Source organism: Molothrus aeneus, chromosome 13 (genome assembly GCF_037042795.1).
Source record: "Molothrus aeneus isolate 106 chromosome 13, BPBGC_Maene_1.0, whole genome shotgun sequence".
In the NCBI taxonomy this organism is placed as follows: domain Eukaryota; kingdom Metazoa; phylum Chordata; class Aves; order Passeriformes; family Icteridae; genus Molothrus; species Molothrus aeneus.
Window position 1 is genome coordinate 8,473,985 of NC_089658.1, and position 14,116 is coordinate 8,488,100.

A 14,116-nucleotide genomic window follows, 5' to 3' on the forward strand; every position below is an offset into this window, starting at 1 on the left:
TTTAAATTTGAATTTTAGCCTCTGAATGTTACTGATGGAAAGAGGTGCTCAGCCTCAGGAACACCTGGTTCTGTCTGATTTACCAGTGGCCCTTTGGAGGTGCTAGTTTGCCTAATTAGATGATGATGTAACAATATTGAACAAGTTGATTGGTTTTATTACTTGGACCCTTATGCTGGAAAAGTATACTTTGATTTTCAGTTTATGTAGCATTTTACTATTTGATTTGAGGCTTGTCAAAATATAAGTAACAGAGTTCAGTGCTTGATCAGAGATTGATCCCTGAGCACCTTTGATTTTAGAAACTTGTAGTTGACTCAAGTTTTGACAAAGTAATTGTTATGAGAGACATGAGTAAATCAAATTGTAAAAGTTTATAATTGTTGTAGGCTGTGGGCAATGCGAAAACCACACGGAATGATAACAGCAGTCGATTTGGGAAATACACTGAAATCAGTTTTGATCACAGTTACCAAATCATTGGAGCTAACATGAGAACATACCTGCTTGAGAAATCCAGAGTTGTATTTCAGGTGGGTAAAATAAAGTCTAAAATAGTCAAGGTCAGTCCTGATGCACTGTACTAGTTCTATATTGAAAATATTATGTGAAGTTCTGAAGAGTGTATCCAATCAGCAATTGATTTATTTTTTGACAGAAACTAATATTATTTATGATAAGTTACTTTATTTCATGTTCTTCCTTTTGTTAAGTGAAGAATGCTTCTCAGGGACAATTCCCTGAAATAACTGCAAATCTGGTACTTGTGGTTGCAACAGTAGCAGAAATCAATTGTATCTGGAAAGGAACAGCATATACGGGGCAGAGAGAGTCTGAGTGAAAAAATGGCTGAAAATTTATAAGGCCAAGGCTTATTTCATGTGACTCACTTCAATGTCATGGCTGATGATAATAGACTAAAGAAGGTATTTAATTTTATAAAATGGTTTTTACAGAGGTTTCTTTTTTAGTAGTATTGTAACTTTGTAAGTACACTGAAAAATACTTCTGGATATCTTCTGCCCTGCAGGATGGTTTGGAAATGGAGAGGTTTTTGAGTTCCCCCAGGGCAGTGTTTCAGCTGACACTCCTACACATCTTTTTGTTACAACATTTGACAGTTCTTGTTAGTAGATGGTTGTTCAAGCTGAAGAACTTATTAACATCCTTGGGGAAAGAACTATGCATATTGGCAGTGGAAATAAAGTATACTTGAATGTATCACTTTCAAAGCTCTTGCTAAGATGGACCATTTGAATAATAAGCAATGTCTTTGCTAACCTATGTTGCAGCAGAATTTAGCCTTCAGTTGTCATTATCACTTTACAGTATGTTGAATATCAGGTGTTTTTCAGTTTGTTTCTTCATTTTGTTGTTAATTTTTTTCCTGTGGTGTTACTCTTTGCTTTATTTTACAGTCAGAAAATGAAAGGAACTACCATATATTTTATCAGTTGTGTGCATCTGCTATGCAACCTGAATATGAACATCTTAAATTGGGTAGGTCTCAAGAAAATAACCTGCTCTTCAGTTTTGCAGTGCAGCATTTTAAGGCTTGGTTTTCAAGTGTTAGGATGTTTAGTGCATTACAGCATAAATCTCACAGCCTTAAAACAGGACCTGCATTTTAAAGTCACTTAGCTCTTAATCCTGCTGGTTTTGGACTTGGTAGCAAATCCCTGGAAACTCAGATAGTGCACCATCAAGTACCTGAGTGTCTTTGGAAATCTTATTTCTTACTTTCTGTAGTGACAGATGCTATGACAGCTTAGGGAATTGATTCATTTATCTACAGAGAAGCTGGGAGAAGCAGAATTTAGGTGTATGTTTACACAGTCTCCATTCCAGTTTGTTTATTAGGATTTCTAGGAATTATGGATACTGATTTGTGTCAGCTTAACTGAGCTGGGCACATGGATTTCCCTCAGAAAAAAGAGGACCTCCACCTCGTCACTGAAACATTGGTATCTACAGCATCTTTAGTTGTTTTGTGTTACCAAAGTTTTAACAAGTAGCTCTCCCCGGTCCCTAATTTTTGCAGAATTATAAGACTTGCTTCTTTTCGACAGGGAGCGCAGAAGAATTTAACTACACACGAATGGGTGGCAGCACTGTAATAGAAGGGGTTGATGACAGAGCAAATATGGTGGAGACTCAGAAGACATTTGCCTTACTCGGTAAATTCTTGGGGATACATTTTCAGTAGATTTTTTTTCCTGAAATGGGCAAAGGTTTATTGTTTCTGAAATATCCAGAATGTTAGTAGTAATTACCAAAATAGATTTTTTACAGCTTGTTCATTGTGGTTGGTCTGTTTTTGAAGTGCTAGGTAGGAGCAATTAGCAACTGGTGTTAATTGTTACTGGTCAGAAGCATTGAGGGCTGGAGTCTTCTTGGCCATAAACTAACATGCTGTGGCAGAAGTGGAATTGGAAGCTTCTTTGCCCCAGTAAAAGCTTATGTAAAAGCTAAATCAGACTTGAGCTGGCACTTGGGGAGGTACAGGAACTTATGCCCAATCTATCATCAGATCAGACAGGCAGAAAATTGGCAGAACCAAGGATTTGCATCCTACTCTGCAGAGATGCTGTACAATTCTTGGCTGCACAACAAAGCAAGTAACCCAGCATTGTTCTGCTTTAATTAATTGTACTGTTTCTGTGTATTTCAAGTAATCAAGGAATGTTTTTTTAGGTCTGAAGAGGGATTTTCAGATGGATGTTTTTAAAATGCTGGCAGCAATCCTGCACTTGGGCAATGTGGAAATAGCAGCTGTTGGAGATGAAAGATCATCCATCAGTGTAAGGAAGTAGCTCACTCAGATACCAACATTTTCTATTCTATGCCAGAAGTGCTTTAGCAATAGTTTCTCTCATATCTGGGGCTCAGAGCAGCATTAAATCTGGTGTACTAAGCTTGATTGATTTCTCCATCTCCATCTGTGTGGAGCAGCAGCAAGTGTTCACACAGATGCTGTTCTGTGCCCGGCTTCAGAAAGTCTTAACAAAAGGCAAAGTGTGGCTAAGAGTACTCCATATCCAATTGATCCACAGCTGCTGGAAAATCCATTTTGGAACTCTCTGCAGGATGCAGGAACCAGAGCATAGTGAAAGCTGCTCAGAATGTGTCCCAGCAAGCTATGCAAGTCTGAAAGGCAACACCTAAAAATAGACCAAAGTAACTTTCAGTGTCTTAATCCAAAACATCTCATCCAGTCCAAGTTTTTCTCTCCTATATCAGAAGTTCTATTCAGTACTATTTGCTTTAGCTCATCTTGCTATTTTATCAGATGAGGAAGTAAATAGAGCCCCCTGCCTATCTCAAAATAAAAATCATAGTTTGGTGGCAGCAGAGCAAGCATTTCACAGTTAAAGAATTACACAGTTACAGACAGTTAAAGAATTAAAGATACCCTAATAATATTTATTGATCTCCTTTAAAGATGGAAGATAAACACCTCAGTATATTCTGTGAGCTTCTGGATTTAAACTGTGACAAAATGGCCCGGTGGCTGTGCCACAGGAAGATTGTCACCACCTCAGAGACCGTGGTGAAGCCCATGACAAGGGCCCAGGCTGTCAACGCCAGGGATGCCCTGGCAAAGAAAATCTACTCCCATTTATTTGACTTCATTGTGGAAAGAATTAACCAAGCTCTGCAGTTCCCTGGCAAACAGCACACTTTCATTGGTGTTTTGGATATTTATGGGTAAGAATGTCTCTGGAAACAGAGTGCCTTTTTTTTGGAGTAGATAAAAAAGGCACTTTTTTGTACTGGTAATGAATTTGGAGGGGCTTGTTTTACTAAAAGGTCATAGTTATATAAGTTCTTTAGCACCCAGATTGGTAGAAATCCTCTGCTACTATAAATACCATCTTTTTTTGTGAATGAGGTTTAAATTTCGTTTCTGATATGATTCTTTTAGATCTAACTCTGGATTTTTAGCTTTATTATGTCTGGTAACATTAGCTTTTAGAGAAGTTTTGAAATTCCTTAGCATCTTCATTAGTCTTACCATTAGTTAATTGTCTTAGAAACATTAGGATGTCTCCAAAGAGTTTCAGGGATGCTGCCATTTGATTTTGATGTCAAAAGATTTTTTTTCTTACTTGAATTGTGTTTCAGATTTGAAACATTTGATGTGAACAGTTTTGAACAATTTTGTATCAATTATGCTAATGAAAAACTACAGCAGCAGTTTAACCTGGTATGTTCTTTTTTTGTTACAGTTCTTTATCTTTTTTTTTTTTTGCTTCAGGGTGGATATTAGTAAATGCTATTTGTGCTTGAATGGTGGATATTTCTGGATAGTGGCTATCCAGTAAGAAATAAAAATATTTTATTTTTCTATGTAAGCATAGGTACACATAAATATAAATGAAAATTTAGATGTTTATTTTCTTACAGACAGACATACAATATACTCCAAAATATATTTTTTCTATCTTATGTATACAACAACTATGCACATGCAGACACTGTACTTATTTTCTCTTAATTGTAACCTTCTTTATGTTTTCAAAATTTTTGCAAATTCAGCATGTCTTTAAACTTGAACAAGAAGAATATATGAAGGAAGATATCCCATGGACTTTAATAGACTTTTATGACAACCAGCCTGTCATTGACCTTATTGAAGCTAAAATGGGAATTTTAGAACTTCTGGATGAAGAATGCTTGGTAATTTAATATTTGCTCATTAAAAAAAAAGGCAAACCAAAAACGATATAGATTTTTACAAGTGGGGCTTGTAATCCATATTTTACCATTTCCAATGGGAAATAGAGGATTTTCTTCAGAAAAGGAACATTAATGTTTGCCCTCTATTTGGCAATCTTGACTATAAATTACTTATTCTGTTTTCTCTTATAGTAAGTATTAAGAACCTAAAGCTGGATCTCAGAACTTAGCTGGAAGTAGGGCAGCAGCTGGAGCTCATCCCTGTGGGGCAGTGCAGGACTGGAGCAGGCTGGGCAGGAGTGCAGTGGGATCCTCATCCCTCATCATCACCTCCTGCACTGGAGGCAAAGCAGCAGTCTGCTGCTGCTAGTCCTGCTCCAAGCAGGAATTTGGCCTGCTCAGTCCCACAGGGGCTCTTCCACCAATGTTTTTTTTAAATTTAGGTTGTCCACAAATCACTGCTTTTGATACAAAACATTGTGGATTAATACAAACTTCTTTCAGAAATTGATTTGCTACTGGTGGGTCTGGAGAGACAAGAACTGGTTATTAGGCCTTGTAATTCACTGTATGCAGAGTGTTTATTGCCATCAGCAGCTCTGCTGCTCCAGCAGCCCAGTTTGTTAAAGAGATTGCCCTTCTTATTCTTACAGTTGCCTCATGGAAAAGATGAAAACTGGCTTCAAAAGCTGTATAATAATTTTGTCAATAAAAACGCACTCTTTGAAAAGCCAAGGATGTCAAACACTTCTTTCATCATTCAACACTTTGCTGATAAGGTACAGTGTAAGCAACCCAGTATTGTTCCCTGTGTTTCTAGCAGTTGCTCATTCAGAAAACAACCAAATGTAGGAAATAAGATATATTAGCCACACCTATTTGGAACGTCTGTAAAATTGATCTCTAATAGTGCTATTTGTTTATTGGTAGTACTGCCTGTAACATGACATTTAAATACAAGATGTTAAGATAATGAATTTAAGAGCATAAAAATAAATCATCAAAATAAAAAAGCAGAAAAATAATAGAATGTATAAATGGAACAGTTATAGTTGTAGCTCATACAAATTTTAGTCTCAGTTATTTACATTTCAGATGTATTATTCCTTTTTGCTGCCTTGATTTGAAGTCATAGAATAATGAAGAAAGGAGGAAAGAAGTTCCTAATGAAGGCAGAAGGATTTGGATTTTGGCAGTTTCTCCTGCTTCTAAATTTGCAGGATCCATGTGTGTAATCCTGAGTTAATGGAATTGGGAAAAGCAGAGTTTCAGCCGTCATGTTTGAGATTAATAAAGAGCTCTTGGCAACCACAGCTGGGAGAGTAAAAATTATTATTTTGCCAACTGTTTGTTTATGTGTTGCTGAAAAGTTAATGATTTCACGTTTTTGCACAGGTAGAATATAAATGTGAAGGATTTCTGGAAAAAAACAGAGATACAGTACACGAAGTATTGATTGAAATCTTGAAAGAGAGCAAGGTTTGTGACAAACAGTAATAATTAATCTTCTGAATACCTGATTTTACTGGAATTAATTCAGATCTGATTTTAAAATGTTTCTTCTGATATACAAATTTTTAATAGGTTGAATAAATTAATTTAGTCTTATTTTTATTAATTTATTTAATATTATAGAAGTGTGTATTTTTACCATCAAATAATATACAAGATGAAAAAAACACAGTATTCAATTTCTTCATATATGTGCATTTACTTTGCTAGTTATGTTGGGGTTTTCTTTTAATATCTCCCTTCAAGAGCATTTTGTAATCCCTGTAACTGAAAAACTTTTTTTTTTCCTCCTGTAGTCATTGCATGCAGCTTTGATAGGTGGTTTATCATTAACAACTGCCTTTGTTTATTCTTCAAAAGAGATTAAGAGAATGCCAGGGCAAGGAAAACATCAGGTGTCTTATGTGTGCCTGCCACTTCCCACCTGCTTGTCCCTTTGAAGTCTATAGCCTTGAGACTTCAGGATTACTCTTAAGCTGACTTTGTCGGACCTGAAAACATATTCTTAATTTAAATTGCATATTGTGAAAACACAGCCTTAAGTGCTCTTATTTTTAGCTCTGCTCTGTATTTATGTCCATATTTGCTTATATTGAAAAAGCTTTTGCAGGCTGCTTTCACAGATGTTGAGTTCTGTGTGTGGAATGTGTGAGTGCTTCACAATAGACTCAGAATCATTGCAACTCTTTTTTCAGTTGTTGTTTGTTTGATACCCAGTTCAAAATACCTGGCCTAAGTATTGAGGGGTTTGCATTTTACGGTATAGTAAATGTAATTTTGATTAAAATGATGCTGCAGTTACACAGTGTTTAACTCTGGTTCTTTCACCACACTTTTAGTTTCATCTGTGTGCAAATTTTTTTCAAGACAGTCCAGTGTCCATCTCACCTTTCAGTTCAGCTATAAACATCAAATCTGCCAGACCTGTTCTGAAATCACCCAACAAACAGCTCCGGACCACTGTGGGCAGTAAGGTACCCCACAAACCTGCTATTCTGTGGTGTTTGCACTTGCTGGGAAATGCTGGGCAGTCTGACACTGGGTTCTGTCACTGTTCATGGGGAACTGTCCAGTTTTCAGGACAGCAAGAGCCACAGAGCAGTGCTCCAGGTCTGGGTATAATAGATGTGTTTATTTTATATATGGGAGGCTGTTTGGTACAGCCACAGTCTTCAATTTCCTGCATTTAAGATCTAAAACCTATTTCCCAGTGTCCAGCCAAAACCTACCAAATAACTAAAGGACCAAGATTTGACTTTTTACTGAAATATTTCATTAGCAAAACTCTTATGTCTGGTATTTTCCAGTTCAGGAATTCTTTGTCTTTACTTATGGTGACACTCAATGCAACCACTCCTCATTATGTGAGATGCATAAAGCCAAATGATGAGAAGTTGCCTTTTGAGTAAGTATGTTAGCTGTGCTCAGCTGTGGTTTTCTGTATCACTGTAGTGATGTGACAGCAAGCTAAACTCTTATTGTGGAGAAACTTCCCATACAGAACATGGTTTTCCTTCCCAGATATGTGAATTTGAAAAAAATACTGTCTTCTTACAAAAATTGAATGTTTAAGTATCATTATTGTTACCTTAAAAAACTCTTTAACCTAATAATTTTCAAATTAGATACTAGTGCTTGTGCATTTGTCAGAATATTTTTAGGGTAAAGGTTTTCCTCCTTTGGTTTTAGTTGATCAATATTTTATATTGGTGTGTTGCCCTTATGCAGTATGGATTAACCCCAATTCATATTTGGAGAATAAAAACCTCTGCCATTTTCTTTGTGAAACTCCCTGTTGTCTGCAGAAATATTTAAAATAGCTTTAGAAGTCAGAAAAGATGTGAACACTGTTGAACATAGCCCCAGATTTTCCGCCAACTTTTATGTAATTTTAATGTTTCAATACAGTCATATGTGGTAGATAATTTTCATAATTCCTATGACCAGATGGATAACCACTAACCTGTGAGCAGGAGTAAACTTTAATGCAGCTCTTGGTCTCTGTTTGGGCAGACCTGTGGAAGCACTCTGGTGTCAGCTATACAACTTCCAGCTGGCAGGCAGTGCACTGGCAAATGAAATTAAAGCCTTTGTCACATATGAGTAGGAGGGAAGAGGCCAGCTTTGATTCTAAATTCAGTCTTTTAAGTATGTTAGCTCATTTTCTTGTAGCCAGACAAAATCTTTCCATGCAAAACACGTTACTGGTGATATTATATCGCTATCACTGCACTGAGATCTCATGATCCTGCAGCGAGGGCAGAAATAGCTTGGATAATGTAAAAATATGTCAGAATTAGACAAGAAGAGTGCACCAAGAGCTTCTGAAAGAACACTGTAGTCATCTGCCAGCCACAGGACTCTCTTGGCTAGTACTGAATTGACACTGGTGGTGTGCTCTGTGGGCATAACAGCTCTGGTCCAGAGCAGGAAAGAGACTTTCCATGCCTTGTGTTTGTAATTTTGAACCCATGTATTAATGAGCAAATCCTGGTTTATTCATAATGAATGGGATAAAACTACTTGGAGAGTTTCTTCCTAATGGGCTGTTGAGAGGGTTTATTTCTGTGTATGTTTTGTGCTGAGAGTGGAACTATTCTTTACCACTTGCTGCTGTGAACTGTCACAGTTAATACTGAAAGGAAATAGGAATTTTAGTGAGATAGATAAACAAATAAATACAGTCTTCTTTAGTTTTGAGAAAGAAACAGAAAACCCAGATTTTTCAATAGATTTTTCTTTTTAATATGTGGTATGGAGTAAGACACTATATAAGAAGCAGGCAGCTTTGTGTCCTATGAGCAGAAATACAAATCCAGTTGGTAGAATGGTTCTAATTATTACAGCATGCCAAACCCAGAAGAATGCAAAGTATAACACTGCTTTTTTTTTTAGGTTTGATTCCAAGAGAGTTGCTCAGCAGCTGCGAGCATGTGGTGTTTTGGAAACGATTCGGATTAGTGCACAGAGCTACCCATCCAGGTAGGGATAGCAGTGAGCCCCCCCTGTGCCACAAAACACCTACTTGTCTGTTAATGAAATTAATTTGTTAACTTCTAATTTTCCAGGTGGACTTACATTGAGTTTTTCAGCCGTTACAGCATTCTTATGACACAGCAGGAGCTCTCCATAAATGACAAGAAACAGATTTGCAAGATTGTTTTGCAGAGGCTGATCCAGGTTGGTTTGTCTGCACCAGCCAATAGATGTATTACAGCATCTATGAGTAATAAAAGGTCTCTTTTGTCAAGGGTAGTATCTCTCCTCAGGCAGGAAAGGTATTTACATTATTGCTGTTTTTCCTGATTTACTGTGCTGTACACAGGCTTGTGGGTCAGTAACCTTGTGCTGTGACAGTCATGATGTGGCCATAGACAGAGAATTTAACCACTCTGTGCTTAATATTGTCACTTGCAAAATGGAAAAGATCCTGTATTTATAAACCAGTAAACAGTAAATGGTATACATTTGTCAAGTATTACAAGCACAAGATGGGTTTCGATGGTGGAATGCAGCTTATTGAAGAGCTGTTCAAAAATTTGCTATTTTGCACATTGCTTCTATTTGTTAGGTGAGCCTGTGGTGGTGAGGCTGGTCCTGGTCAGGCCAGCATGCCAGGACTGAGCTCAGATTCAGGGATGTGTGACACCAAACACAGACACACCTGCTGAGTAGCTCTGGCACAGGCCAAGGGGGAGAGCTGGAACCTAAAAGCAGCCTCACCCCAAGTTTTTGCTCGCACAGCTCACTGGTTCTAGGCTAGAAACGTGCATCAAAAGGTGCTGCTGAGCCCATGGAACCAGACCTGTAGGAGGAGGTGAGGAGGTTGAGGCCTTGATGATAAGTCCAGAGCCTCCCTTTAATTTTAGATCATGAGTGTACAACTTTTGATGTTGTTCTCTGTGTCTTTCCTGCTAAGTGGGTTTTCCCCCCTACATACTCCTATCTACATAGCAGGCAGAGAAGATATTCTTATTTAGGAAGATGGTGTCTTGAAGCAGAGCTTGCCTGAAGTGACAATTTATAAAAGGAAGAGAATATCTGGCCCACAAAAATAAGCTAAAAACTTAACGAACCTACTGTTTTCTCTTTCAGGATCCTAACCAGTATCAGTTTGGGAGAACAAAGATTTTTTTCAGAGCGGGGCAGGTGGCTTACCTGGAGAAGCTGCGCTCGGACAGGCTGCGGCAGGCGTGCACGCTGCTGCAGCGGCGCGTGCGGGGCTGGCTGCAGCGCCGGCGCTTCGTGGCCCTGCGCCGCGCGGCGCTCACCGTGCAGCAGTACTACCGTGGGCAGCGCACCGTCAGGTACCCACCCTGCCCAGGGAGCTGTCCTGCTCCTGGCTGCAGCCTCACACAGGGCCAGCTGGTGCCCCAAGGGGAGGTTTTATCTAAGAGCAAGTCAGGTTTTATCGCCGGCTGGGGGCTGTGTACAAGTAACAAACGGGATGGGACTGCCTGGAACGCGCCTTGAGCTGTTTTATTTTTCAGCATCAGTCTCATTACATGGTTATGACAATGGGAAGATGCCAGCAGCTCACATCCCAGGCAGCAGACTAAGAACTTAATGTTCCAACTTAGTTTAAAAGTTTTTTGACCAATCACACAAAGCAAAAGCATATTGACAGTAGTTCTATCCAACCACTAAAAGCACACATACCCTCGGTTAAAACAATGCTTGCTTATTTCAAATACAATACCTGCATGTAAGCCTTAAAACACAATGCACAGAGCTCCATTATTAAGCTTAGAACTTCCTCATATCTTGCTAGATATACTTTTCTGCAGCTTAGGGAGTTATTCTAGACCAGTGTTAATACACAGACCATTGTTCTATTTGTCCCTACTTTTCTACTTTTTACATAATTTTTCTGCTGACCAATCTTAGGGCTATTGCTTAGCTCTAATCACAGTTCTGCTGTCTCTGAAGCCTGCCTTTTGCAGCTTTCCCAAAACCCTCAGATTTTAAGGATTCCCACAATTGTATTTCCATTTCCTCTTGATTGTAATTATGAACTTGAACATGGTCAAGTTATTTAACTGGTATGAGAGAAGTACCCCAACAGGTTTCCAGCGTTGTCTGCCAGATCCCCAAGAGGCCTGTCTGCCTGTGAGCTCAGTCCTTAGCTGATAATAGATGGCCCAGTTGGGCTTTCTGCTGAGCTTCAGAGCCAGAGAGGAAATCAGGGGTGTGCGGATTAGTGTGGACAAATTATTGCAAAGAAAGTGCACCAGGCATTGTCAAAGCAGAATGAAACATGGCTCTGTGTAGGCTTTGAGGTTTTCATAAAGAGACCATCAGAACAAATGCTTGTGGGCACATATAAAAGTGGTGGATAACTCCCTGTCCTTCACTTTGGTTGAAGAACAAGCTCTATTTTTAATAATGGATGCTCAGTTTTGATATCTTCACTTTTTTTTGTGTGTGTGTATGTAATTTGACTGACCAAGGCAATGAGCATGAGAAATCCAATGTGACCTAAGTAAATTTTATTGTTTTTTGAATTAAGGCAAGCTGTAACTGCAAGAAATCTGAAGGAAACATGGGCAGCTATAATCATTCAGAAATACTGTCGGGGTTACCTCGTCCGTAGACTTTGCCAGCTCATCCTTGTGGCTGCTGTGACAATCCAAGCTTACACAAGAGGATTTCTAGCAAGAAAAAAGTATCGCAAGGTACAGCCTATCAAACATCTTATTTCAGTAACTGGAGACAACTTGTGCTCTGTAAAAAAGATGAACACAATAGCAGTTATTCCTAAAACTTTACTTTTACACATCTGGTTTTTGTATCTTCTGCTCTGTTTTTTTAGTTTTTTTGCCAAGTTCTCTGTCTGGTTTATGCTGGATGCAGACCATTTACTGTGATTACTACAGTGGCTCAAATGTGCCTGCAGCCTGGATATTTCAATATTTTGATATTTCCCTGAGCTGCATTGTCCTCACCAGTGTGTGTAGACTCACAGGCTGTTACAATTGCTGTGGATTGAGCTAATTACAGAGGGATGCTAACCCTTTGTTTTAAAGATGCGTGAGGAGCAGAAGGCTGTGGTTCTCCAGAAATATGCCCGTGCATGGCTGGCCAGGCGCAGGTTCCAGAACATTCGGCGCTTCGTGTTGAATATCCAGCTCTCATACAGAGTTCAGCAGCTGCAGAAAAGGATAGAAGAACAGGTGAGGGGAAGCAGTCAGCTTCTGATTTGTGCTAAGTTTTTTATCCCATCTGCTCTAGTTAAAGATGTTGATGAGAAGACAGGAAAGTATGTAAGGGTTATGGTCCTTTATAACAAACTACTAGGCTTTCTACACCCAGAGTAGAAAAAATCATCTAGGGTTTCCTTGTATTTTGGGTTAATTATGCAAATCAGAAGAGTCTGCAATTACCTTTTTGATTTTTTTACTGTTTCTAAAGTCCATCCAGTCTCGGGATGGGGTTGTTAGTGTTAGGATGAAGGATGTGTGAGATATTCCTCTGGTACAACATGTTTTGTAATTTTGGAGAATTCAACATTATGTTTATTTTGCAGCTTATTTTTGAGAGCCATTCCAGCCAAATTGTCTTTAAAATGGTAGTTTTAATCTAGTTGATGGAAACAGTCCTGGGTTGAAATAATCGTGACTAATATGGGATGGAGAGAAGAAGTAGGTCAGAATTTTAAACTCCCCTTAAAATTCTATGGAACAGTTTCAGTGCATTTTTCTATTTCCTTTTATCCTGTCCTGCTCATTGCAGAGTAGAGAAAATCATGGCTTGCTGGAACGATTGACCAATCTGGCTTCAGCTCATATGAATGATGTGGATACAATTCAGAAACTTGAATCAGAACTCGAAAAATTAACTGCTCAAAAGAGAACATATGAAGAGAAAGGGAAAAAGTATAAAGAGGACAGTGAGCAGGTATATTATAATTGCCATCTGTGTGCTTTTATTCTTAAGTAATGTTTTCGGTTACTGGATTTATCAAATGCATTATTTGAGAGTTTCTAAGTAACTACTCTTTTGGGGGAAGGCAGCAAGAAAGGAAGAGAGTCCATTTATGCTTCTTTAAATGTAAGATCTTCTGTGGCCTATTTCTTCCTCCTTTGTAATTTGTATATTTTGCTTACTTTTTGCCTGTACAGAAAATCTTAAAACTTGAGAATCAAAATAAAGAATTACAAGAACAAAAGAAGACCTTAGAAATAAAACTCCAAGAAAAAACTGAGGAAATGAAAGGTACAATAACTAAAGGGAGTTTCAAAGGAGTTATAGTGGGGTAAAGTCAGTTTTTCAGCAAAAGTAAATTGCTTTTGTTCTATAAAAGTGCTGAAATTGTAGTAAATTGAAAGTTGGTCCTTCTCTTGCTTAGGATGAGTAGCACAAGTGTTTTTATTAAGAGTTAATTTAAATTTGTTCTTTCAGTAGCAGGACCTCTCCTCCTGTTACATGTCCCTTTTCATACATGTGTTCCTTCAAATTGTAGCTTCATCCTTGCTTCCTTTAATACACTACTTTTAGGAATCTAATTTCAAAGGACACAGGCAGCACATGAGATCAAGTATACTTTAGATGAATAATTGCACAATTTTGTGCCTCAGAATCTTTTTGTTTCTATAGCATTACTTAATAAATGTACTGTGATAATTTTTGGCACTTGAGAGAGCAATTTCAACCTCAGAATATGTTAAGGATTACTTACTAAAACAAAACTTCTCATCATGGTCGTGCTTTTTTAATAAATGGGCACAGTTGCATGAAGGTCTTTGAAATATTAAAATATTTTTTGACAGAGAAAATGGATGACCTCACACAGCAACTCTTCAATGATGTACAAAAAGAAGAAAACCAGCGAATGTATGTAATCTGAATTTTTTTTCTTTGAAGCAGCATTCATTTTTTCTCTTTCCTTCCCTTTCTTTCTCCTGCAAATGTATTATGCTGACAT

The 14,116-nt window shown here is 38.1% G+C and overlaps 1 protein-coding gene across 1 annotated transcript in view; it reads left to right on the forward strand.

The window, feature by feature from the left end:
* The window catches only part of MYO5C (myosin VC), a 33,992-nt gene that overhangs the window by 5,151 nt on the left and 14,725 nt on the right, over nucleotides 1-14,116 (forward strand). Inside the window, exons 6-24 of the mRNA XM_066558518.1 lie at nucleotides 390-533; nucleotides 1,419-1,500; nucleotides 2,070-2,177; nucleotides 2,695-2,801; nucleotides 3,443-3,708; nucleotides 4,126-4,207; nucleotides 4,540-4,680; nucleotides 5,334-5,459; nucleotides 6,076-6,159; nucleotides 7,032-7,166; nucleotides 7,500-7,597; nucleotides 9,088-9,174; nucleotides 9,261-9,372; nucleotides 10,288-10,499; nucleotides 11,702-11,867; nucleotides 12,219-12,365; nucleotides 12,925-13,089; nucleotides 13,314-13,407; nucleotides 13,962-14,025. Coding sequence (XP_066414615.1) covers nucleotides 390-533; nucleotides 1,419-1,500; nucleotides 2,070-2,177; nucleotides 2,695-2,801; nucleotides 3,443-3,708; nucleotides 4,126-4,207; nucleotides 4,540-4,680; nucleotides 5,334-5,459; nucleotides 6,076-6,159; nucleotides 7,032-7,166; nucleotides 7,500-7,597; nucleotides 9,088-9,174; nucleotides 9,261-9,372; nucleotides 10,288-10,499; nucleotides 11,702-11,867; nucleotides 12,219-12,365; nucleotides 12,925-13,089; nucleotides 13,314-13,407; nucleotides 13,962-14,025 — 2,420 coding nt within the window. The remainder of the gene's footprint in view (nucleotides 1-389; nucleotides 534-1,418; nucleotides 1,501-2,069; nucleotides 2,178-2,694; nucleotides 2,802-3,442; nucleotides 3,709-4,125; nucleotides 4,208-4,539; nucleotides 4,681-5,333; nucleotides 5,460-6,075; nucleotides 6,160-7,031; nucleotides 7,167-7,499; nucleotides 7,598-9,087; nucleotides 9,175-9,260; nucleotides 9,373-10,287; nucleotides 10,500-11,701; nucleotides 11,868-12,218; nucleotides 12,366-12,924; nucleotides 13,090-13,313; nucleotides 13,408-13,961; nucleotides 14,026-14,116) is intronic.